The 23,595-nt window shown below is 36.5% G+C and overlaps 1 protein-coding gene across 2 annotated transcripts in view; it reads left to right on the top strand.

Annotated features, from left to right (window-relative positions):
* Positions 1 to 8,122: 8,122 nt before the first annotated feature.
* The window catches only part of mylk4b (myosin light chain kinase family, member 4b), a 30,660-nt gene continuing 15,187 nt past the window's right edge, over positions 8,123 to 23,595 (top strand). Inside the window, exons 1-2 of one of the 2 annotated variants that reach the window (XM_032573264.1) lie at positions 8,123 to 8,299; positions 13,983 to 14,235. In XM_032573264.1, coding sequence (XP_032429155.1) covers positions 8,244 to 8,299; positions 13,983 to 14,235 — 309 coding nt within the window. In that variant the 5' untranslated portion in view covers positions 8,123 to 8,243. Of the gene's footprint in view, positions 8,300 to 13,982; positions 14,236 to 18,756; positions 19,122 to 23,595 lie in introns of those variants that run through there. The other variant, XM_032573265.1, reaches the window with a different exon arrangement.

The following is a 23,595-nucleotide window of genomic DNA, read 5'->3' on the forward strand; positions in this document are numbered from 1 at the left end:
ATTAAAGTGACTTTGTCTTGACTTCTCAGGACACTGCATACTTGTAAAACCTGTACTGTATATCTCAAAAGGTTCTTTATCCTGTTCCTCATACGTGAATCTTATTTCCAACATTTCAACTGTAAGGTGACTGAAAATTAAACACTGATATCTGGGAGAGAGCCGAGGTTAGACGTATTTCCTCAGAAAGGTGTGTCACTGTTATTCATATCTTAGAGATTACACCTAATCTCCACTAGTTAAGTTTACCCTGTTACTATAGTAACAAGTGAAAACTGATAAACATATCAGCCTACTGGCAACCTTTGGACTACAGACCTCCATACTTCTCTCCACAGTTCTTAGAAAGCATTTCAACTCTGATACTAAAGCCATACAGTTGGGAATTAAGATGATTTTCTATTCTCTTATCAAAGGTCTGCAAAGGTAGAATAAATATGCCAGTTATTTTCCATATCTCAAAAAAGCTACAGTCAAAACAACCTGTGTGAGAACATGAAGACAATTTTCCTTCATGTTTTCCCTTTAATTCACACATGCTTAACATCTTTAGTATGTTTTTAGTATGTATTTTTATAAATTGCGGGTTGTGTATCTGACTTCAACTGTTATTAAAAAAAAAAAGATTATAATGGTAGGGCTCTTACTGTGGGTTTGGACAAGGAGGCTGTGTACATCTTCATATGATTATGAGAGAGATAAAGCTGGAAGTGATTTAGAACGTATTAAACTAATTTAATAAGCTTTTTTAAATTTTAAATAGTATGTAGTTTGTGCACTATTTCCAGGTTATGGCATAGCAAGAATGAAAAAAAGGGGAAAAAACGAACTGTAATAGACTATACTAATAAAATGATGTGTTTTTTGTCTAATGAAAGGCAGAACAAAAAAGGCTCCTTAGAATGCAATTTTCAGAATGTTCCTTACTCAAATGTGTACTTAACTCTGTCCAATAGAGGGAGCCAAAGAGACATGTTTTTGTCTATCTGTTAGTTTTAATTTAAGTTAACTCAATTGCAAGGTAGAAAATATCTGAAAGTTTTACTTAAAATTAAGTTTTTAGATAAAGCAAAGAAATTATATATTCTCTAGGCATTGGCAATGTACTGATGGTGTTATTTTGTATTCAGGTATAACCCATAGAGATTTTGATGTTCTTATATACAATAAGACAACATTTATTCATTCCTTCAAAATAGCAACATTTTAGTGCAACATGACTTTATAAATATAAAATATCGTTGCAGCAATAAATATTTTTGCAGTGGAGAAGTATGAAGATGAGTGTTTATCTTCCCCCTTTGGAAATGAGACCAATAACCTAAAAATAAATGTCAAAGATGTGAGATTTAAAATATAGATTTACAAAACATTTATGGGTTTAGTTATCTGTTTACAAGCTCTTGTGTTACACTGATTTATTTATATAAACAATTTTGGGCTTTCAAAGTAGCATGAATAGCATGATTAGACAAGCTTAAGTCCCCATGGAGGTTCAACAGCCAATATACTGTACAGCTACTGTATGTTCACTATATTAAAATATTATTGAACGTTATTTTATTTCAATTAACCATGTTAAACATAAATAGGCTTTAAAGCCTTTAGTTTTGTTAACTATGATTTTTCTGCTCACGGTTAATTAAACCACAACATTTAAGACGAGGATATTAGCTATCAGTTTAGTAAAAAATATTTTAATACATAAATGTGGGTTTAATATAATATATGTTTATTATGTGGATAAAGGTTATTTTCAAAAGGTACCTATGATTTGAGAAACAAGTGTCATCAGAATGTGTATTCTAATTCAATGAATATTAGTGAATACCCCTTATACTTGTAATTTAGATTTGATTCTGTTTTTGTTAATATACTATGATTATTATTATTTGCACCTCATTGTGTCTCAGAGTATAGGTTGGATTTTAATCTTAAAAAGCTCAGACTGACTTTCCTGACCTAAAATTTTATGGTGGCATACTTCGCTGTTCAATATGGTACAGATGACAAGAAGAAAGAGAGGCTCTTGGCAGAGGATCCGACCTTCTATAAATCTCAACATTGTTATTCTGACTTATTTACGAGCGTGAGATGAAAGCAGAAGCAGCTTTGCACCCGCAGTAGGGGACCCAGGGCGACGAGATAGAGCAGTTGTCGTTCAACTGACTTTACCTTTGTCCTTCAGCTGGCACGTGGGGGATGTCAAATGTCCACACACATACACTTAAATACTTCTAAATGCTAAGGACCCAAGGCTTGTTTGATCCTCAATGGAAAAAAGCAAATTGCAAGATAAACACAAGCTTGGAATCCTAAAACGTGACTACAGGGAGGACTTTCAACAATGTGGTCTATTATCCATTTGAGCTAAAGTAATATTTGAGAAATAATGAGTAAACAAGTAACTTGAACTAAAAATCTTCTTTTGGACATGAATGCTGGAATTTGGGCCATTAGGGCTGTTGCCCAGGGAGGCAATATAAGGCGTGGGCACACCACCTTCTGGCAGAAAAATATAACTTATTTGTCAGTTGTACATTGCATGTGCAATCCATGTGGACATGGTGCCCCCTGCTGGTTGCAGAGAATTGGGAGACTATTATGTGCTTTGTCTTAGGGCTGGACTGAATTTTTGCCCACTCCAGTATGTAGACGATTCCCTGCATTTAGATTGGTTTGGGGGGACAGATGGAGGGGTTCACATTGGGCCACTGGGAAATTTGTATTTCTCATAATACTCAATGACCTGGGTCCTGAATAATATATTTGGAAATTATTATAATTTTCCAGATTTTAAACTGGAACACAGTTAGGTTAGACGTGGCATAATTCCAAGACTTCTTAGGTTCGAGCAGAAAACTCATTAAGTGCTTTATCTGGTTATAGCACTGAAACAGAAGGCGACATGAACCAAGCAACAAATGCAAAATAATCCCCAACTTATGTTCTTCATTTGAATGTGCAGTACTGCAGAGGGGGGTGATAAGTCTATCAGTCCATCGCTCATCTCTAGTTGGTTGATTTCTGGTGTTTATATCTTGCTGAATGCAGACAGAGCACCAAGTACTCTGTCGCTTCTGTCATAGAATATACTGTTACTACTTCAGCTGCATGTTCACTATACTGACCTCATTAACACAGTGTGACTTCTCTCCTTGGAGGCAATTAAATAAAGTGCGGTACATCTGATACAGATTCTCCAGAGCACAGTTTGGATCTAAGAAAAAGTGAACACTGTGTCCCAGATCTTTTTTTATTTTTCCTACCAGTTTATTGCTTGCACATTCATGAAAGACTGTGTTTCTAATTGCAAGCCCTCGTGTGCAGGATTGCATCTGATGCTGCTGAAATTACACCATATATAATGACTTGTGTCATTAGCAGCTGATGGTAGCACTTCTTAGTTAGCTAGGAGGATTGCACTGAGGAGTGCAAGTTTCGCAAATCTATTTATTTTCCTTCCCATCACTGCAAATAAGGATCAAAACCAAAACAAGGCTGCAGGTTTCCAGTTGATGAGTGTTATGATTCTGACCATCATCCTAATGAAATGCGCCTTGGGCAAAAGCAAACACAGGTGTTCTCAGCTCAGCCAATTAAGTGAAGTTGCTTCTGCAGCCGACCATTGTCCTCAGCTGCCATTCCAGCCTCATTGTGTCTCCACACAGCTGTGACCTTCTCAGGGATTATCAGGGAATCTGGTATCCTGATTGAGATTCTGTGTAAGATTAAGTGAGCCCCCAGAAATCTATGTCAAGTATACAGTGTGTCACTCAGCAGCATACAGTGTGTCACTCAGCAGCACACATCTTTGTTTTTACAGCTCACGTGTGGTCAGTGCCAGAACGATTTACACCATCTATGATGTCAGTAATGGAGCTAAGATGTATCTTTAAATCAAAATGACATTCACACCAGGCAGTTTCAAAGCTTAATTTGAGCTTAGAATATCTTGGAAATACTGCAACATTTTGTAAACTGTCCAACAATTCCCTTTTAACAACTGTGTCACCAGAATAGGCTGCGTTTATATTAACTACTCATGCAGTGGTTCTTCTAGTACTACTTTTCACTCCATAATTAGCCTTAAGTTACTCTTGAGTGTTTAAATGTATCAAATGAAAAACCTTATTGCAAAAAAATCATCTGTCATTCATTCTATCAGCTGAAGCTAATTAGTAAACCTGGAGAGGACCATTTGGAGAGAGTAGTTATTGATTTATCATAATCTGATATCAGCAGATGTATTGACAAATGAAAAGACAAAAGAAATACTTTTTTCAATATTGCCAGAATCTTTAGCTTCTATCATGCATTTCCCCGATGCATAGATTGATTTTGTTTATGACAAACTCTCTGCCAAACTACTTCGTGTCTGTCAAAGATGACCTGTGCAGTAATTCTTGTATAGGATAGAATATACTGTTTGATCTTATTTGCTGATATCTGGGGTCTTATTGTTCCACTTCACGATCTCATCACTGCTGTCTGAACATATGAAAGCTATGGCACTTTAATCTTCATTAAACTTGCTCTCATATTTCTCATCCGTGTGAGGAATTTGGGACAGTCTTTCAATTCTGTTTATGTTGGGGTAAGATTAGATTCCAAATTAGTTTTAGCGTCTCAGAACTTGATTCATGAAGTGTGGAAAGTGTCTGGCTTAGATTTTATTTTTGGCCTCAGGTGTTTGTTTTGGTTGAACTTGCTGGTGCTGAAGCACCAAACATGGTTCTTGAAGGTTGTAAAGTCTCTCGCAAAAGTATTCATTGAAGCTTTCCATAATTGTCACATTTGAAGCACAAGCTGCAATGTATAATTGTGAATTTATGTGATTGACTGCGAGTGTCTTTTAGCACAGCAATTTTCTTTTACCTCTTCAGTAAATCATCAAGTTCTGAAAAAAATCTTCATAGTTGTGACGCTGAAGGGAAATGAGATATTGTTTCAGAGAGATTTTCCATTAAAATGTTCTGGATCTATTACTTTTCAGCTTCTTTTAGTTAGATACCCTTGAATAAAATCCAGTACAAACCAGACAGATCAGGGGGAAAGATGATAGAAGGAGATTTAGGGATGCAAATCTCTTTGTGTTGCAGAAATTTAACACTGCACATCACCCCACAACATTAATTCCCTCTGTGAAACATAATAAAGGCAACTTTGGGATCCCTTTCTGGTAAAGAACATTAAAACCTGGTCAGAAAGATGGATAGAGCAAAAACATGAAAAATACTCCTGTTGGAAGCATCAAACAATAGGAGATTCTCCTTCCAGCATGACAGTGAGCCTAAGATAGCAACCAGTGCTCCAGTGGAATGTTTTAGATCATAGTATATGCATGACAGAATGACCCAGACAAAAGCTGAAACAAATTGAGAATCTGTGGCAAGACATACAAAAAATGCTATTAAAATGCTCCAAGTGATTCCATAAAGTATTAATTTAGGATGGCTGAGTACATTCACATAACACTTTTCAGATTTTTTTTGTAAAATGAAAAACTACGTTTTATATATATATTCATACATATATATATATATAATATACTGTATATACAGTATATATATATATTGAAGCATTGAAGTTTTTTTGTGAAAAAGTTACAGGAGTATACATTATATTACAAGTCACTGTATCCAGTCTATGACAACACACTGTGCCAAACAATTTTATTGTCCCAAGATAATTGAATTTAGTGTGATCTAAATAAAGAACCACTGGAATGCAAATATTTGGCCCTGAGCTACATACCAGGACAAACGTAAAGCACCGTTAAACCCTGAAGTAAGGGACTCATGGGGAGTCAATTTGCACACAGGGGGAAGATCAAGACAAGGGGGTGACAGAGGGAGAGAAAAAAGATTCGGTGTCACAGCCGTGAGGCTAAAGACTGAGCTCACTAACGAAAAGGTCAAGAGAATATTATGGTGATATACACAACAGATGATAATGAGACAATGTGACAGGTAAACAGAAACACACCCACAGTGAAATGAACATGCTCATTGCCTTAAAAAGCTACAATAGAGGAACAAATAAATGAACTGATCTTCAGAAGGAACTAAAATATAAATGCAGATGTAGCCAACTCTGTTTAAAAAAACAAACAAACAAACAACGATCCAAAACTCAAGTGTTCTTGATGTAGCAATGAGCAGCTGATAACTAAAGGCCTGGTTTGCCCCTGGGAAGTAGTAAGTGGCACAGTGGCCTGCCTGAACATGTATGGATCTGTTGTACATTAAAGAAAGTGGAGGGAACTGGCCCCATCCATTGACCAAAACATCTGATAATAATCATGGAAATTCTGATAAAGGATGTTGGTATGATACACAATATCTCTTCAGTGATACAGGAAGAAGTTATTGCTTTGAAACATCAAAATTCACCACAAATGCAATTTGTTTATTTATTTATTTTTTATGTCAAGTAGCAACTTCTCACTAATATAAAGTAGTGAGATTGATTATGGCACCGCTATGGCTCCCAGTAGTGAATTTGTGACTTGCCTTAACAGCCATGACGATGTAGCCAGGTCACTGTGACTAAAGACACTTCCTAATCTAACAGCACTTCTGCAACTATCAACATTGGTCTTCTTCAAGTGTGCTTGTGTTTGAAAACATCCTAGCTGTGAAATTGATGGTGTTGTTTTTTTATTTTTTATTTTACCATGCATTAAAAATATTTTTCAAATTCATAAAGATGGATAGATAACTAGCTGTTATTCAAAAATCAAAATGGTCCTTCAGACCACCATCAGCTCTCAGATGCCATTAAGGAATTACCATTTCAGTTTCTCATGGGTTGATGGTGAAAGGCGCATCCTAATAGATGAACTCACCTGTTTGCCCTGCTGCCCTCTGACAGATGTCACAGAGCCATAAAATCCTGAACAGCAAATAATTTTTAACCTCTGAGGCAGCTGAGACTTTAAGGCCATGCCTATGTATAAGAATACACTCTGACCCTCACTACAACCAGACAGTGTTATGTAGCGTAATGTATATTATCTATTTTTGTTGTGCTGCTGAAGTATGAGCAGTCAAAGACTTTGAGGTACAATAATCACAAATAGTGCAATGCTATTTTTGAGTGCCTTTTCCCTTACTGCAATGCTTCACAGTCATTTATAGTTAAATAAATCAACATTTTGTAGGACAGAGTGTCAGGCCTCCTTTGACCCAGTCTCTTTGAGCTCACTGTGTGAACAAGAATAGCCTGTTTTTTTTTCTATAAACCAGCTTATTCATGTGCTTTACATCATCTGGTACATTTTTATAACAAGCAGCTGTCAAACCATAAAAGGATGGAACAGGTCACCCTCACTTTGATCTTTGACTTAAAGGAATTTAGAGGTTTATATTTGTTCATGTTTACAGCCATTTTAAATTACCCAAGACTGAAATCAAGAGGTCTTTAAAATATCTTTAAAATTCTTTGGTACAATGAGTTATTATATTTACCAAAGTTACTGGCTTCATATCTGCATGTTCAAACATTTAATGTGTGAAACATTTATTCATATAATGGATTTTTTTTCCAATTAATTCTGCATGGAAAGTTTGATTTAGCTGCAAATTCAAAGGTGCAAAAAACCACATTATTTACTGAATGATCATGGTGCTTATATAAGATATTGAATCATTTTTGTCTAGACTTGAGCCTGAATTTAAACAATAGGCCAACCTAGCATTAGAACGGAAATTTGACATATCAACTTAAAACACAGATAAGTTATAAAGCAACTTGTCAGTAAGGAATCAGAATCCATTAATTCTAGACTAATGAACATGTAGCAACAAAAAAGAGTTTTTAATGACTTAGACTCCTTGTACCCATTTGCATCTCTCTCTCTTCTCTTGCTCAGTCTTGCACTCTGCCATGAGAAACATGGCGCTCATTCTGTTCATTCTGTTATAATAAGCCGCATTCCCTGGAACAATCTCTGGTCTGTTCCTGTCTGTGGTCCCAGAGCAGATGCCCCTCGCTCTTCCTCCTCCCTCTCCCACATATCCCTGTCTGTCTCTGACCCCCACCTTTCTGCTGCTTATCCCTCCATGGCTGTCATGGCAAAAGCGTCCACTGCTTCCACTTGGACAGTGTGTCAGTGGCATTTGATCAGAGCATTTTAGTCCGAGCAGTGAGAACAAGAGCATCCAGCACCAGCACTGGAACACAGTTGGAGAACATTAGGACAGCTTGGGGAGATAACCTCCATCAGACCCAAGAGAGACATGGGAGGAAAGGAGAAGATGATTTTGGTTATACCAAATGTGCCCAATTACCAAGGGTAAGTCTATTGTTCTTTCATGCTGATTCAGAAAGACATCTTGGTTCAGAGACAGAAGAGCTTATTAAATTTTTTTTCCTGCAAATACTGAAAATCTTTTATCATTTTTCCTTCAAAGTAATCCACAACTTGCTTTATAGCCGTGCTTTAAATTCTAACACCTGGTCTCTGGCAGTATCAGTTGCACATAGTACACAGCTCCACTTGTCAAGTTACCATATATGCTGATTTATTTAAAGCACATTTAATGTTTTTGACAGACTTTGATTAAAGATGTACTAATATTTAAATTTTTTTGTGGAAAACAAACAAACAAGCAAAAAAGAAGCATGTCAACTTGTTTGACACTAACTCCAGGAGTTGAACCATCCTTGCCACATTCTGAGACAAAAATGATCAAATTTAATAAAAATAACATTGAGAAGAATCAGACATTCATTGGTTAAAAGTGGAAACTGGATTATAGGCGGTTTTACAACATAGCAGAGGACGACTCCATCTGCTGTGGACTAAAATAAGGATTCTGCTTTGTTCCTGGGAGTACAGGAAAGTACATTGGGTGGAGGTTCTACAGTTACAAGCTTCTGTAGAGGTTGCTGAGCTGTTGTGAGAGTGGACTGTGAGAACTGAATATGTCTATTAGAAAATAGTCTGTGCAAGCTTGTGCATAAGTAACAGCAACGTTTGCGTGTGCTGTGTTGTTGGAGTGATGACTGAGTCTGAGTATTTTCCGAGAGGTCAACTACGCTCCATTTAAGTTCATCATCTGTGTGTGTTTTTAGTATGTGCTTCTTGTAGCAGAATTTCTGGGTCACCCAGATCCAGTAACAATTTAGCAGAATCTTAGGTTAGCTGTTTGCATCAGAAACTCCAGCAGGCCACTGCTGACCACAACTTGGCTTTGATGTAATGAAAGTGTCAATTTAATAAGCTGAAAAGTTAGTATACGTTGTGTTTAGACGCAGAAAACTGACCTGCTGATCACTTGATATTGTAATGTCAGACCATCAGCATGCTTTGGTGAAATTTAATAAGCCCACATTAAAATCTTTGCATATATTTTTGGAGTGTTGCTTGATTTCATTTTTTGAAATTTAATGAGGCAACAGTCTCTTGAGGATCCAGTTCAAAGAAGCAAAAAGGGCTGAAAATACATTCTGTATCTTTGGATGTAAGTGAAATGGAAGTTCTTGAAAGCTTGAAACATTTTCTTGATACATCCATAGGTCAACCTTTAGCTAGTATGCCTGGCATAAGTACAGGTAATCACTTTGCTACAAATATGAATGTATTATAGCACATAATGGATGTGTAAAAGTAGACAAATATTTTATAGATTAAAAATTAAAAAATCTGATAAGCGTTGGATTCATTGCACTTTATTTGGATACTTTGAAACAAAAACTAATACAATAAATTGGCTACAGAAGTCCTCCTAAGTTAATCTCAGTACAATGACAACTATACATGCACCCAGACAAACAAAAAAACATGTCAACTAATTTTACTCTAACTCAAGGAATTTTGGGTCAAACTCTTGGAATTTGATAGAAATGTTTGATAGAGAAGGTTAGTACATAAGCAGCATCACAAAAATGAAGGACTAGGAGACAGATCATGGATAAAAGTGTGGATTGTGGAAAAAGTAAATATAGGGTAACCTTCAAAAACAATATCACAAACGTTGAATATCTAGCACAGCATTTTGGATTACTAAGAAAAGTATCGTACAGCTACAAAGCGTTCCCTCTTAAGCTGACAGGCCTGGCAGCAAGAACACTGATCGGGAAAAAAAACATCACAAGGCCCACAGAAGATCTGAGAGAAATACAGACCTAAACTTAATTCAAACTATGAGGCAAGACTTGAAAATAAATGTATCCACAGTATAAGATGAAGTTATTTTGCAAAGCAGAATTGGCAAAAATCTGTATTCTCTAGATTTGTACTGCTGGTAAAGACATTGACCAAAAAACCTGGACCAGTATTTACACCAAAATTAAAATGCAGTGCACACTTTAAAACATTTGTTAAAAAAGAGGAAACTAGCCGTTCACATCTTCATTATGTTTTGGTCTATTAATTAAACTAACAGAAAAAAAATGCATTCAAGTTTGTGGTGACAAAATGTGTTCAAAAACGTCAAACGGGATGCCTTGTTCAACTTGTTTACTCTTTCCCAATCATTTGTTAGTTTTTTTTTCTCCACACATGCATCCCGACACCTACAACACATTCCTAAGGTTACAAGTTTATTGGGACTTTCCATGCCACAGTTAAACCAGGACAGCGGAGGCCCTACAGAGATAGATACCAGCCAGGGGGTGAAGACAATCCATTTAAAGTCGCCCCTCCTATTCAACTGGAGCTAGACCTTATGTTCTGGCCTTAAAGTTAAAAAAAGGTTCCTAATCTACTCTGTTGCTTTTTCTGTACCAAGCACACAGCCAAACACACCCCAGGTCAGTAAGACCTTGGGTTACTTCCGCACTTACACATAAGTATACGCCTACTGTATTCATACATGAATGCATGCACATGTGCACACAATGAGAGGAACTGTGCACGCAGTAGACTTGGTGTCCCCTGCACCACTTAACTTTATCATGACTGATAGTAAGTGCAATGTCTGTGTACCAAGCTGCAGATGCACAAACGCAACCTTCTGCATGAATAGTTGTATTTGAACAATTAGTTCACATTGATCAATTGTTCAAATACAACTATTCATGCAGATGATTTATTCAAATTCTCTTTGTCATTAAATTTAGTATTGTGTACCTTGCCTCTTATCCTTTGTAGGATGTTACACAAAGGAAAAATACATATATTTCACACTCCACATAACATAAGCGAACACATTAAGGTGAACTGTAAATATATTTAAGTGTACATTTCGTTTGAGGTTCCATTGTAAAATGTATCTTATTGGATTTTGGTATGAATTATTCATAATAACACAAGCTGCAAATAATTGTACACAACTGTCATGATTAATTTGAAAATAATATTCTTTCAGCAAGCAAAAACGTCTTCTTTGTATTCAGATTTCATTTCTTTATTTTTATTTTTAATTGCTGATCTTTTAGATTTATGCAGCATTATTACAGAGAGGTTACTTCAACTCATGTTAAATTTTTCCTACTATTCAATCTAATAAAGTAAAGCCAATTTTGGAACATTTATTGCATACGGTTATGATTTACCAAGACTGGTTTTGAAAGAGATGTTTTTACTCTCATCACTGAGCTCTTAAGATACTTGACATTCTGCAGAGGATTTGAAGGAGACCCTGCTTTCGTCGCTTGTGCTTTCATCACTGAAACATTCACTCCTGGACTAACACCATCCTGAGGGATTTAATGATTCACTGCTACTTCAGGAGTTATGAAATACAAGTAGTTCCTATCATTAAAGGATTAAACTGGAGAAGATAAGTAATGACACCCACCCTCTGTTTTTACAAAGAGAAAATGCCGGATGTAAAACCTTTGTCCCATGCAGCCACAAACAACACAAAATAGGTAGGTAGATAGGTAACTGTTTTTAAAACTGGAATGAGTCAAAACCACAAGAATAGAAAGCAGGCTAGTCGAGGCCCCGTCTGCCCGGCAACAAGTCAGGCCTTCCCACCTAATATTTATTTTTTCATCAATGGAGGTTTTCCATTTCTGCTGATTGCACACTCAATCAATTTCACCGTAAACTATGGAAAGCCCTAAATAAAGCTCTTTAAAGTAAATGACCCAGGGTCAGCTAGCCTCCCAGGAGGAGCAAGGGAACGTAGGGAGGAGGTCAGTGAAGGCATCTCAATACCAGCTGAACTGGCACCATCAACACAGGCATGAGCTTTCAAGACAGGCCCTGTGCAACACACCACATGTAGAGAGATCGTCTGGATCATGGTCAGATGTGACATCTGCCCTGTCTCAGAGTAACCACTCAAAATACTTGGCTCCTTGGGAATTTACAACATGGTAAATAAAACACTTGCATTATTTTTGCACGTATTCACTACTTGTTTATACTGTACTATATACCGTATGTTATAGTACAGTGTCCTAAATATCAACCTTCAGTCTGTGAAATAGGTGATTGCTCTAAAACACACAGAAACACTTTAGAACTGACTAAACTTTATTGAGAGATTAGTACCCCACTCATACCACTTTATTGCCAATCAGATTTGATTCAATGAGTCGTTTTTGGTTGTATTGTACTTATGACTGCCACATTCTTGGGCCATTTTGCATTTCATGCTATGTCTCATGTCTCAAACATGAGACATAGCATTTCTCATGTTTGAGAAATGCGATGTCTGTAATTTAATGACACCAATAACTTTAGAATTTAATATATTGGAGCAATATCTTATTTTTTACTGTCATGTTTCCCAAAGTTAGACATTAGACTCCACAGTTTGTCATAAAACCAGCGAGGTCTGTGAGATGATCTGCAGAATTTAAAGAGGGCGTACTTTGTAAAATAGATTTTTTTTTAGCTGTATATTATGCTACAATGTTATTCCTTCACCAAAGATATATCTGACATGTTGCTTTAATTCTTATAGATGTTGGAAAGTTAACAACAGCAAAAAGAGTACTCAAATTTAAAGTTGTTCACAGAGTAAACATATCCACAACATTAGAGCAGTGACAGGTGGATCAGCACTGAATGTGAAATCCAACCTTGAGAAAACCTTTGATGAGAAGGGACAGATCAGGCTGCTATGCACATTCGGAATTACAGCCTCAATCATTATTCTGAAACTACAGCCATGCTATGACGTCTGTAATTGTCAAGCAAAGGCAGAGCATTTACGCTAAGGGGGTATTAATATCTACAGGAATCTTCCATGGCTCCCCCTGATGCCAGCAGATGCCAGAACATATTTCTCCACAACACCATTAATCATTTCATTTGGACCTGAGATCCCATGGCCCTCTGGAGGAACAGATCAAAGGATCTGGGCTACACAGTTTCAGTATTTCAAAGCTGTCAATGAGAGTTGGGCAAGAAACTCCATTGTCCTTTTATTACTGAAGTAGTAATCCATTTAACAGCACTTGCTGCACTGCATGACTACATGCACTGTCAAATCATTGGAACGGCTTACTATTATTCCTCCTCAAGATGCTATTCAGTTTACTAGTGGCGAAATGAAAATGGAAAAGATAACTTGGCATATAATCCTGGTATTATATTATTATTATCCTGGTTCTACACTCTAAAAGGCTCCCACAGCAAGAGGGAACATTTATGTTTTTATTGATAATGTATAGACTTGGACTGTTCCAGTTAAAAGTCTTGGCTCCAAAACCATTCAGAAACATTTTAGAAAAGACCAGTTAACTGATGCTGACTCCCAGTGTCATATTGCATTGAAGTTAACAAATCATGGGTTATATACTTAAAAACTTTGTGGATAAAATACTCCATTTATGATTATAAAATGGTCAACATTGATATTTTGATTATGTCCCACTTTACTAATTCACCAATGTTGTTTCAGATGCTGTGACATCCATTTTAAATATCACAGCATCTAAAATGGAGCAGCAGATATTTTTTCCACCGGGAGTATTTTCTGGACACCCTTAATCTGCTGCTCCAAAGCCATTAAAATTTAGTGTTGTTTGGTTTGACTTTGACATCAGCTGTGAATTATGTTTTATATTTCTAGGTCAGATAAGAGGAATCTGTGTAAGGAGAGTGTTTATGGGAAGAAGAATAGTAAAACCCCAAACACAGCTTTGCCACCTCCGATTCCCATGTCCCCAATCGTTGAAAAGATGGAGGGACTGAAAGCTATCCGGAATCGTAGCAATAGCCTTCGACTGGACCGACTGGCCTTCTATCGTCACTTGGAGAAGGTGGAGACTATGCGCTCTTTCTGGGAACTCAAACATGTTGAACTGGAGGGAGGAAACCGGCAGGTAAAATGCCCAGACTCGAAATTCTTCATTCTAATAATCTGCATGGAGGTGTGAAACTAACGAACTGACTGACTAGTGAAGAAGTATTGCATCCTCCTTTTCATGTATTTGGCTTTAGCTTTCTATTTAAGCAAATTAAGCCCAATTAATTTGGTTTCACAAGATGATATCGAGTTTCAGTCAGACAAAAAGGCCAATTATTTCTTATTTTTTACAAGATACTACTTAAGACAGTGCACATTCATTCTGAAGGACACAATTTATCTTCATATATCCAGACTTTACTGCCACTGCAGTTTTCTTTTAATAATTCTAGGTCAGAGTGCATGAGGAACACAACACTGTTGTATTCCTCACATTGATGTAACATACACGCTGAACCGGAGCCACAATCATCTGTGTGCACAGAGGGAGAGGAAAAAGAGAACTGAAATAACTCACAGCAAATACTACTCCAGTCCTTGACATCTGTTGAAAGGGCCAACACAACCCAACAGGTGAGCTGCCACAGGCTCACTAGAGGGTGCTGCCGGTCTTTTTATGTTTGGTTGTTTCCTGCTTGAACTTTCTGACTTCTGTCTGCAACACTCAAAGACGCGCGTGCTATTTGTCGGAAAAATGGTCCTTACATTGCATCAAATACAAGGCCACACACACGCGCACATAAAGCCTCAGCCTAAAATGAATGTTTGGTATGTAATCAGACTCTCAGAATTACAGACATTACCACCAGATGGCAGACGTGGACACCTTTCAAGCTCAGAAGATGACTTCTAGGACCCCGCTCCAGCTGTTTCCGAAAACAAATGATTTGCTTCTACTTAATGGTTCAGTTGTTGAATCATAAAAGTCTAAACATTTCTGAAACAGTTTCTGAAACTAATAAGTTTAGGTGTTAGTAAAACAGCTCTGCTCTTCTATGGTAAACGATTTGTATTTATCAAAGATCAAACAAAGCAGCAATGATGAACAAACTGATACCATTTGCAACACTAATTTTCAGTTTTTTATTTTATTGCATGAAAGTTAAAAGTAAATTCAAAGTATCATAAATCATAATTTTGACCAAAATTAACAAAGACAAAATGAACTTAAAGCATTCATTTTATAAAATTAAAAATGTAGTGTGTAACCAACATGAAGATGACAAACTGATAAATCATGGTTTCTCCTTTAGCTTTCATGAAGATAGGGGTTAACTAAATGCCATTGTTTTCTGATCAGTCTTGAATTGCTATTGTTCTTGTTTAGGTCAAGTCGCATCAATTCATCGTTTCGTATTTCTTCATTTCTTTTATACATTGCATGTTGGTATTCTCTGACGTTAGTTTTAGGCGGTTTCTCTTTTCATTTGGAGAAACGTTTGCGTTTTATTTCATATCCTTCTGTGTTCTGGTGTTTATTTGTCTTCTTCCCTCAGTCCACATTTTCCCTAGACACTTGGCATCCCTATGATAACACTTACTTAGTTTTAATGTCTCTCCTCACTTTTAGAGTTGAGCTTATTTGTTTGACCTATAGTTCAAAGTCCCTTTCTCCTCATGACAGTTCTTGTAGGTTTGGCACTTTGTCATTAAATTCCTTCTCAAATCACCAAGCTACTCCCAAGTTATTTCTTGCAAAAACAATGTAACATACACTTCGGAACTACATCTCGGAGATTTTTATATTTATATAAGTATTTGCTTTGTATCTCAAAGAAAATTGTTTAGACATTTTGTTTTTTTACTTTTCAAAAAAGAAACTGAAAATAATGTGTAGAAACATAAATGATTAATTCAAACATTTCCCTTTTATTCAGCGTATACACACTAATCAAATTACTATTTGAAATGTTTTATGATTTCACCTGATATCCCACTAGACTAAATTTTAAACCAGTTGATTATGCATATTAAGTTGAGAAAACCCAGTTTTATTTGAACCAATTGAAATATTGGTCAGATAAAGAGAGCTTAGAGTTTAGTTTAGAGTTTTAAGTTGTTGTCCAACTTAAAACCTATTAAAACCTTGGTCAGAGTAGCTTGTCACCATATAAGCAATTTCCCCTTTGGGATCAATACGTTCTATTCTATTCTATTCTATTCTATTCTATTCTATTCTATTCTATTCTATTCTATTCTATATTAACTACTAATAAAAGTTCTGTGTCAGCTAACTGGGAAATCCAGGAACTGTTCCATGTGCTTACTTGGAGTATTTTGTATTTACTATTTAGTTCAACTGTAAATCAGTTCTGTACTCAACGTGACAACAGAACATGTTTCAGGAAAACATTCTGGGTACATGTGAGACACCATATGTAATTTAAGATGCTCAAAGTGTGAACAGCTTACATCTTTTTCTTTACCTCTAACTCTGACAAAAGATACATTTTTTCCCTTCATTTACCCATCTGTTGCTTACACTTTTTCTTGTCCTAACACAGAAAGCTGTTTCATGATTTGTTAGAAATAAACGGACCAGTTACCAGAACTAAGTGCTTAGTAACAGCCCTGTCACTCCATTCCTGCTGCTCACTGTAGATATTCTCCTCAGATTCCCGCTGGGAATATTTATCCTGCCTGGGTCCCAGTGCTGTCACCCTTGTGGCTCTTGAATCCCACCAGCTGTTGAAGTATGTTAAATTAAAATGCTTAGAGTTCATACTTTAAAATGCATTTTTGGTAAATCCTAAGCACACTGTTAGAACATGAAAAAAATGTTTTGTTTTTTTTTTCATTTAATGTTAATCCTACTGACCCCCTAAGCCTGTGTGGCTGTTTGCTACCGTAATTTGTTCCCTGTATAAATACAGCTGTTCTCTGAGTGCCTTAAAAACAGCTGAAACACTGGCTTCCTTTAAATCTCAACTAAAAACCCACCTGTTTAGGATTGTATTTGAAACGTAATCAATTGCAAATTTAATGATGGAACTTGACTTAATGTCATGTTTTGATTGTTGATTCTATGTTGCAATTGCACAAAGATCCATGAGGGACGATGGAGTCCCAAAGCGAAATTCCGTGAAAGAGGTGTACGGAGCCTCGTGCCAGAAGCCCGTTGAAAGGCTGTTTACATCGTTTTAAACAGCGTGATTGTGAGCGTGAGTGGGAATAAAAATACCAATAGGTATTTCGTTCCATAAAAAACAGTAGGAGTGTAACCGGTAAACCTTTTATGGATGCAAAAGCAAGAACCCCCCACTTGATGACTTTGTGTTTCTGTGTTTGATATGACGTAAAGCACTTTGAAATGCCTTGCTGCTGAAATGTGCTATACAAATAAAATTTGATTTGATTTATAGATTTGTTAGAGAATATTACACAAAAAAACCATCACAAAGACCAAGAAACATGGCAGACGTGTCAGAGATAAAGTTGTAGAAAAGTTTCAAGGAAGATTAGGTTATAAAATAGTATTAAATGCTTTAAATACCTCATGCATTGCTCAATTTAAATCCCAGAAATGAAAGGAGTATGGCTGTCCACCTGAAAGTGGTTTAGATCACAGCGTATGCAAATGGCCCAATCACAATTCATATCAAAATTAAGTTAATAATCTGTGGCAAGACTTGAAAATGGATGCTTAAACATATTTTATATTGTCTGGCTGAGCTTGAGCTATTTTGCATATATTTAAGGCCAGAAATCTCAGGGCAGTGAAACAAGGTTTCACAAGGTACTTATTTAGGAATCTGTATTAAAACGCACCACCTTTTTGCCAAAAAATTTGAAAATTATCCTTCTATTTCACAATCAGGCACTACTTTGTGTTCTGTCATACAAAATTCCAGTTTAAAACACTGAAGTTGGGAACAACGTGATAAATCTGTTCAGCATAAATCAGCAGCTCCATCCTGACAGATAGTTGTCATGCATGCAGATGCATTTGCAAAAAGAACCTCCACTTCTCTGCCAACAACACTAACATGCTTGTCTATAAGTAGTCTGTCAGCTGCAAATACAGCTTCCACACGAGAACAGTACTATTCAGAACATTTTATCTTCTTTGGGTGATGTATGTTATATTTCACCTTGTAAGTTCACCACACTGTACCCCGAGTGTCTTTATAAAGAATGTTTCTTTCTCACACGTGCATGGACACTTCAGTCCTCTGAGAAAGACATCCACACTTCAGCTCTTGTTTTGGTGCCAACTGTCCAGCACGTTGCACAAAAGATAAACTTAGCACCACACATTAGAAGGTGTTTGTTTGCAAGTGTGCACCGGTATCAACTTGTTGCATCTGCAGCAATGAATGTACAGAACACTCTATGGGATTCAGAGGCAAAGCTGTGGCCTGCAGCCAGTTTATACCGGAGATCATGCAAGTTTGCACAAATTGCTGGGTCTGAAGTTGTGATGATGCATGTAGTGTCTCACTGACATACCACCACCACCAGCGGCGGCGGTGGGCATCTGTTTCAACGATACCCAGAACCCAACACCACCTGTCTCGACCTCATCTCAGAGACAGCATGTTCTCTCCTTTTAGGTCTCGTGGTGGGAGGCAGGGAGGAAACCAGGTTGCGAGTGAGTGGGTGGGCGCCTTGACAGCACAGAAACCCTGTCCTTGTCAGAGATTTTAGTTAGATAAAGACTAGACATTTATTGCCGTGCTACTGGAGTCCAGCTATTTCACAAGAAACAACTGGCGTGCCAGGTGAGGCCTTGCTGCCTGAGATCCCAACATACGGACTGAGATAATACTGACATTCCAACATCCTCAGGCTGACAAGAAGGATAGGAAGCGGAACCTTTCCAGTATGGAGAACTTCCTAAAGGATAAAGATATTTGGATATTAGGAAGTGTGTGCCTGGTGGCCACTTTTCTTTGGAGGCGAGTGTGGAACTTATTTTCCATCAGGAAGGGAGGAAGGACTGCACAGCATGCAGAAGCACAGGTAATGCAGGAAACAATGAGATCTAAGCACCTGTGTAACTGAGACAGTGGAAGTTGCTCCTCTATTATTTCACTTTGTATTAAAAAATACAGAAGTTCAAAAATTCACCAAGATACTAGCTTTATCGTGGAATATTGCAAAAGAAATGTTCTTGGAAAACGCTCTCAGATTTTCAGGAAAATCCTCCTCATATCTTATTTGTGAAAACCAATTTGTGAAGACCGGAATTACTCTAGGTCTGACATTACCTGTAGGTATCTTATTTTTGAAACATCTGAACTCAGCTATGCTGGTATCAATTACAAGTAGTGTTTAATTTCACTCTAGGAAATCCAGAAGTAGTCCCTCCCTTTTACACTAAAACACTACCAGGTAATGAGATCGGTATGTGGAAAACAGATGTGGAACGTGAATAAAATTTTTTTGCATCTGAGACATTTTTGTTTACTTTTAATTTACTGTTGCATTCTATTGATAAGAAACAGTGCAATATTAGTTATATTTAGTCACTCTCCTTCCAGAGAAGACAGTCTCACTTGATGCTATGCTTAAACCAGTTTATTGTGTTTACATAAACCGCCATGTAGCAAATATAACTGACTGCTCGTAAAATTTGGAGCTGTGATGCTTTTCAGCTATGACTACATCTCAGTTACAGGATAATGTTTTTCCTACTCCAGCAGGTCTTGCTCTGTGTCACAGTACATACCCAAAACTTCATGATACTGCTGCATGTTTTGTAATTTAACTATGATTAAGGGGGGGAAAAAAATTATTTGTTCTTTTCAACGTACCAAATAAAATCCCAATGTCCATAGTCAAGCTTACCTATGTAAATACAAATACATGAGCAGCTAAATGTCCTATAAATTACTTTTTGTTATTTTAAAGATTAACATGAATCACTAGAATTATAATGTACGTTATATTTTAGGATAATATTTGTTGCTGCTTCTTTTACACTTTTAAATAGATTACTAAAAATATGGATCAGGGCATTTTCATCTCTCATTTGTAGCATTGTTCATTAATAAATACATTTCTCTGCTCTGGTTTAAGTCTTATTTGGCACACAAAAGCTTCTCTGGCGGGCTTTAATGAATCCTGATTTTTTTTTTTTTTTTAACTACACCCTACCCACCAGTGAGGTCTCTGAAAAATTTCTTCTATTTTATTTTTATTTTTTTTGCTTTTTGGTTCTGTTTCCACGACTTTGAAAAAGAAAGAAGCCCACAGCATCAAGATCTTGTACCATAACTAGCAGAAGGCATGTGGTGATCTGTCTGGTATCCATGCTTTGTTTTTACGCTAGATCTATTTGAAGGGTTTGTTGTTGAATACAACCCTAATCTGACCAGAACAAGTTGGTTCATGATAAGGACTCAGTATGTTTGCAGACTCCGCATGTGGATCCTTTTGATGGCAGGACAGAAACAGCTTTTCTTGACCATGCCTCCCAAACAAATGGCTGGGACATCAAATGCATCATTTGATTATTATAAGACACTCTGTGATCCCAAGATGCCCCTCTGTGCTTCAGCTCTCTCATCATGAACTTCAGATATTTTTTTTTGCCTCGTGTACCATTCAGCTATTTGTATGTGGTTCAAAACAAACAGGAATCACTTAAAAATGATTGTGATAAATATAATAACAAAACTTCGCTATTGTTTTCCCTTTAAAAAACAATATTTTAGGGATGCTTAACATCAGAAATGCAATGGAAAGAATGTGATTAGTCATAAGAACTGTACATGTTGCATTAATATGACCTTGTAATAAGTTAAGTTAAACAAGAATAATAACATGTATTATCAGCGACAAACCCACAGAATACTTGATTTTCAGTACATTATATTTGCTCCCAATTTTAACTGTAAAAGTTTGATGTGTGTATTTTAAATCAAGCTGCTGAGCTTTATTAGATTGTAAATGACTATTGATTTTACTGTTGATGTATAGAATAATATCTCATCCTCTAAAACTCAGGGTCTGGTTTTTACGAGGCACAAATAAATGTTTTTGTACGAGGCTTTTATAGAGTAAGCTAGAGCTTGTGTTAATGCCCGTGTCTAATGTGCAAAGGGCTTGTACTCAGATTCTCAGACTCACTCGACTCAGCTAAAATTAGCACACAAATAAAAAGAGCACGGACAGTGGAGAGCCTTTAATTGTGTCACATGTTGGGTTGAAGAAAGTAAAGTCAAAAATTAAAACTTTTAACTGTTTGTTTTATTAGTGTGTTGAGATCAAACAACCGTTAGGCCTACACTAGTTTGTTCTTTGTTCTTTGTAGACCAAAAAAAACAAAGCTAGTTAGTTACCTTTAGTACATTTTGTGTTTAATCTAATTAAAGCAATAATAAACCACATTTGTAATGTACCTTCCCTCACAGCCCCCAAAATATCATTGAATAAAAACATTTTAAAACATTATTTTCCTTAATTATCATTCAAGCTATATTTTTGTTCTCATAATGACAATTCTATAGACAAGACTCTGCAGTCATGTATTTTTATATCTAAAGATCTAACTCTTAATCTGAGTTCATTCAATTTTTGTGGGGTATCACTTGAGAACTGAGCACACTATCTACGTAACAACTGGTTGTTTGGAAATGATGTCCTACCATCACAAATGCATACACAAATCTAAATGTTTGGATTTGGCTTAATGCAGCTAAGAATCTAACTGTAACTGTGTACTTTTGTAACAGGAGATAAGAGTCTGGTCTTATCTTCATGAGTCTTGACTGAAGTGAAAGTAGAAAATTGTAGAAAAATTGTAGAAGTAGAAAAACTCCACCACCCTTACACCCACTGTAAGGGTGGTGGAGAATCTGTCATGCTGTGGGATTCTTTTTCTTCCATAGACCCTTTGGACCTTGTTAAAGTGAATGTCATAAAATGAATACAAATCTGATCTCCTCACTGAAAATTGGTCATCACAGGAACTGTCAAGAATACAATACTGGTAAAGCCAAATTAGCAATTGTTCGATAAAAGTAGAGTCAACCTTCTTATTCAGGTTAATTTTACACTTACAAATCTGGGCCTCTAGGAAAAGTGCTTCATTGTCTGTTGTATTATGTTCATTGTTTTCGTTTGGACCATTTTTTGACTTAGCCATTTTTTTCTAACATGGAATGCAACATTACAGTCAACAGCATAGATATTGTAGGTGTTCTAACAAAAACACATCTGATTCAGTAAATGAAACCCTTAGCTTGCTATATTACAAGTTCCTGATTTGCAAATGTTTGCTCTTATGAAGTTTTCTACCAGAAATGGCAATCCAGGTTTGAGTCACCAACTCGAGTCACTTCTGTGTCTCAAAACCTGAAGACTTCAGACATGACTTAGTCTTAAAACTTGATTTGGGCTTCTCATGTGAGACTCAAGTCTTTTTAACAGTTTTTACCTCATTTGATGAAGCATGAAAGGAAGCTGATATGTGAGTTCAGTTTGAAGACTGAGAGTGAATGTGCTGCTTTCACCTGCTGAGCTCTGCCCTCTCAACTGGTGTCTACTTTCAAACGTTTGCATACCTCATTAGCAACGCTGGTCCAACAAATCCTTGTGAAGCTAGTTATAGAGAAAAGAAAAACTGTTTCATGAAAGGCACATATCCAAAAGATATTTTTAATATCTTATTTTGTTTGTAGTGGTCATGGTTAACAGCTCCTTAATTTTGACAAGGACCAAATGAAATGATTTATCAACTTGGGTCAAGGCTAAATAAAGATATATCAGCAGTGTAAAGGAAGCTAGAATGAGTTAATTAAGACCTGGACACATCCCACAAAGTACCAAATAAATAAATTAAACGTAACAATCTAAATAAAATTAGATCCCCAAAGAGAAACTAGAATGTTAAACAGTAAACTGGGAGGTTCCAGAATGAGAGAGAAATCTACTAATTTTGGATCTGAACCAAACAGAACATCAGGTAACTCTAGGATTGTGCAGTTTGAAGCAGGTTGATGGTCAGCTGATACCTCTTTGACTGGCAGAACTGCTAAAGTATAAGTTAATTTAGGATTTGTTATGTAGGGGAGCTCTGCCCTTTAGCTTGGGTGGTGTGAATTTATGAAGACCTGATTGACAAGCAGTAATTGGCAAAATATTTTTCAAAGTTTTGAATGTCTTTCACGTCAAAGCAAGAGATGAGCAGAAGAAATGTGGAAATATCTTTTTGTACTAATTTAATTTAAAAAAAACAACAACAAACTTCAATTTGGTTTTTACTTTGCACTGAAGTTCTGACTCCTGCAAATATTCTTTATTCTTGACACTTTTATTTGGTATTTTTCTTCGGTAGCATCTTTCTAGTCCTAAAGATATATTAAATAAATGGTGCACATTAGCCTGGTCATGCAGTAAATATTTTACTTAACCCTAAGGACTCTTATCAGATCTCAGGAAAGGTATCATCATAAACAAAAACTCTAAATTCCTTCAAAATGTTTGGTCT

Source organism: Xiphophorus hellerii, chromosome 9 (genome assembly GCF_003331165.1).
Source record: "Xiphophorus hellerii strain 12219 chromosome 9, Xiphophorus_hellerii-4.1, whole genome shotgun sequence".
NCBI classification, from domain to species: Eukaryota; Metazoa; Chordata; class Actinopteri; order Cyprinodontiformes; family Poeciliidae; genus Xiphophorus; species Xiphophorus hellerii.